General features: G+C 42.3%; 1 protein-coding gene across 1 annotated transcript; it reads left to right on the top strand.

Moving 5' to 3' along the window:
- Window positions 1–2,337: 2,337 nt before the first annotated feature.
- On the top strand, window positions 2,338–6,507 carry LOC149139317 (uncharacterized). Its single transcript, XM_089450681.1, has 2 exons — window positions 2,338–3,817; window positions 4,421–6,507. Exons 1-2 carry the CDS (start codon window positions 2,338–2,340, stop codon window positions 6,505–6,507), a joined length of 3,567 nt encoding a protein of 1,188 aa, XP_089306807.1.
- The last annotated feature ends 1,635 nt before the right edge of the window (window positions 6,508–8,142 follow it).

The raw sequence follows: 8,142 nt of genomic DNA, 5'->3' as shown, positions 1-8,142 counted from the left end.
TGTCAACATTTCGAATTATCTAAACTCTTATACTGTGACCTCAGACATAGTATGAAGAGTGATAACTTTTATTTTATGAAAACATTTTTTGATCATATAATTCAGTTTATATATATATATAAAAGCTATTAGTCAAAATTTTGTTAGGCATAAAAAGAATTAAACACCTTTCTTATAAATAATATTTACAATTAAAAATAATATATATACATGTATGTATGTTTTTCACTTGTTTATTTATTTAATTAATAAATATTATTTTATTTTAAAAAGATAGATGTAAATTTTAGCTTAACATTTTATTAAAAAAAATTACATTTCTCCTTTATATTAAATTATAAAATAATAAATTATTTTATAAGTTATAAGAAAAGCTTAACCAATACTCTCTCTATTTTTAATTATCTTTATAAACAAATCATATATATATATGAATCGATATATGGAGATAGATATGTCCAAAGGAGCTCTGATGGGTTTCACGCGTCGCGATCGCAAGGGCCTAGGTTAACCTAGCCGCAGGAAAACGGGAGGCCTCACCGGAACGGACAACACTGAACAGGGATCGGGGTTTTGGTTCCGTCACCAGATATCGACTGCGGTTATCAACGGTTGACCGGTATGGAGGACCTCGAAGTTACGGAGCTGGTGGATTACTCCGAGGATCCACTAGAAGGGATTGGCATTTTTAGAAACCCTAACGAAGCACCCTCACCAGCTGTTGAGTTTACCGCCGCCCAGGACACCCTACCTGTGGTTTCTCTGCCGACTCCTCCCACTTCACCCGCTCTGGAAGCCCCGCCTCTTTCGCCAGGGACTGCCCTCCTCCTATCTTCATTATCATCCGACGCATTAGCCTTCGATCTGCTATCACCGCCAAGAATCGAACAACCCTCCGCTCCTGTCGAGATTAGGGCAGCAGCTGAAAATCCCACCGCACCTGTTGAGACTAGGGCAGCAGCTGAAAAACCCTCGCAAGAAGAAGGGATCAGGCCCTCGGGTAGTTTCAGCACTCCGGCTCTGAATGCACAGCCCACAAAACCCTCCCCTGGGGTCGGGGTCTCCAACCCTCTCGTAGATCATCCGACCGCTCCTCGCTCGAAGAAGAGATCGAAGTGCATCAGAGCGACGGTAAAAGACATTACAGTATCCTTCGGTGACCCCACTAATTTCGAGGAGACTATGGCGCTGGCTCGAACGGTTCTGGTTGGACATGTGCGGGGGCATACCTTCTCGGCGGAAAGATTGAAACTATGGGTGAAAGAAATTTGGGGCGCGCTATTCACTGAATTGCCGGACGTACAAGAGCTACCAAGGGGATGGTTCTCACTCCACTTCGCAAAAGAGGAACACACGAATACTGTACTGGCACATAGAAATGGCACCGGTGCTATTGAAGAGGTGGAGCCCTCTATTTGATCCGGAGCGCGAACAGATCGGAGCTAGCCCTCTCTGGGTGCGATTGCCGGGGCTGCCATTACAATACTGGACTGAGGAAGCATTCGTCAAGATTGGGAATGCGCTGGGAACGTATTTGGATCACGACCGATCCTACAAGGAGACCAACAAAAGAATCCTAGCTAGAATCCTGGTTCACCTGGACACCAGGGAGGGATTAGAAGAAAAAATGACTCTGAGATGGGGGAAATTTAGCAGATCGCAGATATTGGATTACGAAGGCGTCCCCTTCAGATGCAACCGATGTCACCAAGTCGGTCACTTGTTCAAGGACTGCCCTTTGAACAATAATCAGGAAGGATCTCCAAAACCTACACCTGTAGTCTCCAGCGGAGTCCCCCCAATTATTCCTCGTCCGCCCCAAAGCAGTGCGGGACCTCAAGGTGTACCAGAAAAATTGGACATGCGAAAGACTGCCCCGCCTTCGCCTCCGCTGACCAGGGCTCGGGCAGCAGCAGCGGCCGCGCAAGTGTCGGGTATCTCTCCTATCCCTCTCTCTAACTCATCTGGTATCTCTTATGCACAAGAAAATTCTATTGCATGCTCTATGGTTCAGTGTGTTATCCCCCCTCCTCCTCCGTCGACCTCCACAGCCCCGCCCTCATTGCCCTTTACATCTCCGCCCCCCTCGCCATCATCATCCCGATCGACCCCATCCCATCCATACTCCCTTCGCCCACGTTCCTCACATCTGGAGGTCTCTGAATCCCTCTCCGGGCTGGGTATTGTCCCTCTTGGCCCTGGTTTCCTTACTTCCAGGGGTCGCAAATCATATCTCAACAAAGCCATTAGGCACGCAGGCGCAGAAGTGGCAGCTGGGCGCCAAGCCACTATCGATGGGGTCCTTAGAGCATCAAAGCCCCCTAAGATTGGCCCCCCATGAAGTGCCTCTCCTTCAACTGTAGGGGCCTGGCTAGCTCCCCAAAAAAGCTAGCCCTCAAACGACTTTTTGAGGTCGAACTCCCCGATATCATTCTCCTACAAGAAACCCTTGGATCTGCGGAGTTTGCTACTCGAGCCCTATCTTCTGTAGGAGCTCGATGGAACTTCCTAGCTTCTGATGCCATGGGCAGATCGGGAGGCCTGGCGCTAGGATACAATCCCAACTCTATCAGACTGGACTCCTCATGGGGGGGTCATGGATACCTGGGAGCAGATATATTCTCTATTGAACTCGGCCTCTCCCTTCGCATTGTCAACATATATGGGCCTTGCCAACAGAGGGAAAATTTTTGGAGACATCTTCTCAGCTGTAACCTATTGTCACTTGACCACATCATCTTAGGAGGAGACCTGAACTTCTCCCTGGGATTCAGTGAGTCATGGGGTTCAGCGGCCCAGGTTGATCCCATCACAGATTTCATGAGGCGGTTATTGGATCAGCATGACTTCATTGATATCCCTCTGCAGAAGCCTCATCCTACGTGGAGAAATAGAAGGGTAGGATCGGCTGCTCTGGCCCGCAGGCTGGATAGATTCCTGCTGAAGGGCCCTCTGGTTCATCGACTGCACACATACAAACAGTGGGTAAGCAATGGGGGTATCTCAGACCACTCCCCTATTGTCCTGGAAATTCTGGGACCGCATCAGAAACCAAAAGCACCTTATAAGTTCAATCACTTGTGGCTACAGGACCCGAGCTTCTCAAATCTGATTACCGAATACTGGAGAGCACACCCCATTGATCGAGAATCCTCGATGGCAAGGGGATTCGTTAAAAACCTTATTGGGCTCAAGCATATAGTGATCAATTGGGCAAAAGAGAAGAAGAAAAGAGAAGATGTGCAGCTTAACAAGGTGGAAGAAGACTTGAATGCTCTTCTGGACGAGAGAAATCTGGGGTTCATATCACAGGAAGACAAGGCCCGCCTTGTGGAGCTGGAAAACCAGAAGAACATTATACTAAAGGGTAGGGAGGAAACTATCAGACTCCGCAGTAGAGCAACTTGGCTTAAAGCCGGAGATGAGAACACCAAATTCTTCCATAACTTTGCCAAAGGAAGGAAAGTGGCAAATACCATTTGGAACCTACCCCTCCCCGATGGGGGACTGGCGGATTCCTTTAATAAGCTCTCATATCTGGGTACTACACATTTCAGAGGTTTATACAAGAGCCCTGCAGGCACAAATCTGGCAGAAATCATCAATGTGGCCACACACTTCCCCAGATTTGTTGAGGAGGAGGACTCTAAAGATCTTGAAGCCCCCGTCACTATGGCTGAACTGGAAAGTACTATCAAATGGTTCCAAAAGGAAAAGAGCCCTGGACCGGATGGCTGGACTATAGAGTTCTACAGCGCTTTCTTTGATCTTTTGGGAGGAGATATTCTAAAGGTTGCTGAGGAAAGCAGGACTTCAGGTAGTCTCTACAATGCTATTAATTCTACTTTCATAGCCCTCATTCCTAAAATAGACAACCCATCCTCCTTTGATGACTTCCACCCCATATCCCTCTGCAATGTTCTCTATAAGATCATCTCCAAGATCATTGCCAATAGGATCAAGCCCATACTGTCCAGACATATCTCCCCTCAACAATTTTCATTTCTGGAAAACAGGCAGATCCATGAAGCCATTGGCTCGGCACAAGAGGCGATACATTCCATTTGGACTAAACACCTCAAGTGTATTCTGCTGAAGATAGACCTATCCAAGGCATTTGACCGAGTAAGCTGGCTATATATTAAGATGATCCTTATCCATATTGGCTTCCCCCCTACCTTAATCAATTGGATCATGGCATGCATCACCTCTCCCACTTTCAGTATCTTGATCAATGGATCCGCCTCACACTTCTTTCACTCCGAAAGGGGGCTGCGACAGGGCTGTCCCCTCTCGCCACTACTCTTTCTATTGGTCATAGAAGCTCTAAGCAGGCTTATCATCTCTGCAAAAAGGGAGGGGACTATCAGAGGCCTCAAAATCACGGATGAATGTTTCCTCACACACCTCCTATTTGTAGATGATGTCTTAATTCTATTGGATGGCAGCGTACAGGACTCATCTTCCTTCACTCGCATCCTTGATCTCTTCTCAAAAGCCACGGGTATGGAAGTGAATAGATCAAAGTCCACTATCACCATGGTTGGTACCTCAGCCAACGAATCTCTAGTGGCCAGACAGGCTTTTCCTTATACCACCCAGCCATTGGACAGAGGCCTTAAATATCTGGGATATTGGCTAAAACCGACATGTCAAAAGATTGTTGATTGGGTATGGCTAGTATCGAAGATAGAAAAAAGGCTATCATGCTGGAGCCACAGATATCTCTCCAGGGCTGGGAGACTAACCCTGATAAAATCCGTACTTGAAGCTACTCCGGTATTCTGGATGGCACTGGCTTGGATACCTCGGAACATTCTGGCAAAACTACAGCAGCTATGCAATAGATATTTATGGGCTGGCAACCAAGACAAGCGCATCTTTGCCTGGATTGGCTGGAACAAGATTGCCCTACCAAAGAAATGGGGAGGTTGGGGGTTAAAGGAGCTCCCTATCTTCGCAAAAGCTCTTGCAGGGAAAATGGGTTGGGCCCTACTGACGACCCAAAGTTTATGGACCAGCATTACATTCCATAAATACATCTGGCCCCTCAGCATCAACGATTGGGTTAGGCTCCCAGAGTGGAATAAAACTGGCATATCCTTGATATGGAAGGCCCTCTTACATTCACTGCCTCTCATAAGAGATAACCTGGTCTGGCGTATTAGAGAAGGGAACAGCGCAAGGATAGGACTTGACCCTTGGTCGGGAAGTGGTGGAAGGCATACACTTCCACAAGATCTGATTGTATACCTCTTAGCACAAAACATCAAGGTTATCTCACAGATTGCAGACCATGATCATTCGGACATCTTCCACCAAGCTTGGAAATCCGTGCTCCAATTAAACCTCCCTAGAAGATGGCATGCAGCCTGGGAAGAATACAGAGAAGCCTTGATCGAATCACACATTCGAATTACAGAGGGCCCGGATGAGCTAGTATGGAACCTGACAGAACACGGTTTATACACCCCCAAAGATGGTTACATACAGCTTATCGCCCACAAAAAACCTGAGGTCAATGCTAGTTGGTGGCAGAGTATATGGAAACAATCCGCATCTCCCCGATCAAAGCTCTTCAATTGGTGCATACTGCGGAATAAAATTCCCACCGGAGATCAGCTTATGAAAAGAGCTCAGCATGGCCCCACATGGTGCGTTCTATGTAAAGAGGACTCGGAATCTACAGACCACATATTCCTGAAATGCCGTTCGACACTGATCCTTTGGAAAAACCTCAAGCCATTCATAAACTACTCGGGCGATTGGGTCGGTACTGATCTCATTAACGCATGGTCTGAATGGGAAAAGAAAAACAAAGGTTCTAAAATTATCAACCTCCCCATCATTGTTAACTGGGCCATATGGAAAACAAGAAACAACGTGATATTTGATAACAAGCCAATACACTGGCCATTGCTTGAGGCCAGTATTATATCTGCCCTGAGGGAACTTCCCGACCCGCCCCCTCCTTCATCTCGTCAACCTGCCCCACCCCCTCCCATCGACCCAAGTACGCCTTGGGCATATTTCGATGGGGCTGCAAACATGCAAAGTTGTGGAGGAGGCATTATCCTACATGTATCAGAGAATCATCAATTCAGAATCAAGGCTGGTCTGGGTGCTGGCACCAATAACTTTGCAGAACACATCACTCTCCGCCACTTACTTCACTTTGCACTGAGGCACCACTGCACTAGCATCAATATTTTTGGGGATTCACAGATCATCATAAATTGGATTAATGGCACAACTGCTTGTCACATGCACTCTCTCAGCATTATATTACATGAAGCACTTGCTCTCAAATCAGCTTTTAACAATATTACTATCTCTCACATCTACAGGGAACATAGCAAAGGTGCCGACAAATTATCCAAGGAGGCAGCGCTGATGGATAAAGGCATTTGGGAGATAACAGAGGTCAAAGACCAGCAGGAACACAATTTTTTCCACCGTCCGTATATAGACCCGGGATATCCAACCTTGGGTCAGCAAACAGCATAATAGGAACCGCTTACATATGACAGCAGCACTTATACAGACTTATACTGAAATTTTTGGTTATATTTTTGGGATTGATAAATGATGAACAGGCTATAATAGAACAGTCAGCATACCCTGCGTGGTAATGCAACTAACAGCACAAACTGTTAAATACTTTGTAAAAAACAGACACATTCTCATGTAATTTTTGCTTATTAATGAAATATTTATGGATTTTTCCAGAGGAAAATATATATATATATATATATAAAATTTAACTTTCACTATAAAATTAGAATGTACATAATAATTAAATTTAATAACTAAACGTATAAGAAATGACTTTCCTTAATTGATAAAAGAAGGTAAATTAAATTTGGAAGGTAAATTAAATTTGGAGGTCGCGGGTTCGATCCTCCGCACCTCAAAAAATTTTCTTCTGAAAAATTACCATTTTAGATATTATTCATTTTAGCTTAACTTATATATTATAAAGAAATGATATATAATATTTTTTATTAATATCATATATATATATATATATATATATAATTTAGAATGTATATAATAATAAATTTAATGATTAAACATATGAGAAATGGCTTTTTTAATTCATAAAAGAAAAGAAAATATAAGTAACTAATAATTATTATTTAAAAGGTAATTCATATAAGAAAAATAAAATATAAGATTGAGTGATGATCATTCTTAATTCATAAACGAAAATAAAATATAAGTAATTAATGATGGTTCTTTTAAAAATAAAATATAAGAGTGAGTGATGATCATTCTTAATTCATAAAAGAAAATAAAATTTAAGTAACTAATAATGGTTCTTTCAGAAGATAATTCATATAAGAAAATAAAATATAAAAGTGAGGGATGTTCATTATGTTGGAAAGGGGAAAATGATTTAAGTTTATATTATTTAAATATAATAAATCAATCATTAAAATTTTATTTTTTTTGGTTAATTTTAATTAAAATTTAGTAGAATATTTTTAGATTTAAATTATTTAATTTGTAAAATTTAAATGTATTTTTTTGAAAATTTAAATGGTTTAATTTATTCTGCTGAATCTATTTATTAATTTAAAAATACATTTAAAACCACCAAAACATTATATTTAAAAAAAATGATTTTACTTAAGACACTTGTTAAATTACAAATTACGGTGCCCATAAATCAACTCAACTATATTTATATATATATATAAATGTAATAAATTAACCATGTTTATTTATATCAGAGTGAATAGTAAATATAAATAACAATATACAAAATTAATAATATATTCGTAATATTAGCACCACATTATTGTTAAAAATATATTTATGAATTTAAGTCGACACTTTATCTATACTAAGCCATTGCTAGCAAAGCTAACGTCAGTGAACCAGAATGATATATGGTTGAATGGCGGGAGATACAGTGGATCGATGCTTAAAAACCCATCGGCGTAATTTCTCCTCTACTCTACTGCTCTAATACGGAGGGCGCCATCATCCTTCAACAGGCAGCCATGTGCCTTGAAGAGGAAGAACGAGAAGATAAGATTAAAGAATCTGAAGCAGCCATGTCTGACGAAGTTTTATGTCCTGCGCAGTTATTTTACCGCGCGTTTTCTCCAGCAAGTCAAGATTCACAGTCAGGTA

This window comes from Pinus tabuliformis, chromosome X (assembly GCF_031772625.1).
Source record: "Pinus tabuliformis cultivar Carrire ecotype Pingquan chromosome X, CPIR1, whole genome shotgun sequence".
In the NCBI taxonomy this organism is placed as follows: Eukaryota; Viridiplantae; Streptophyta; class Pinopsida; order Pinales; family Pinaceae; genus Pinus; species Pinus tabuliformis.
Note: the sequence above shows the minus strand (reverse complement) of the source record. Positions and strands in the feature narration are given on the sequence as shown.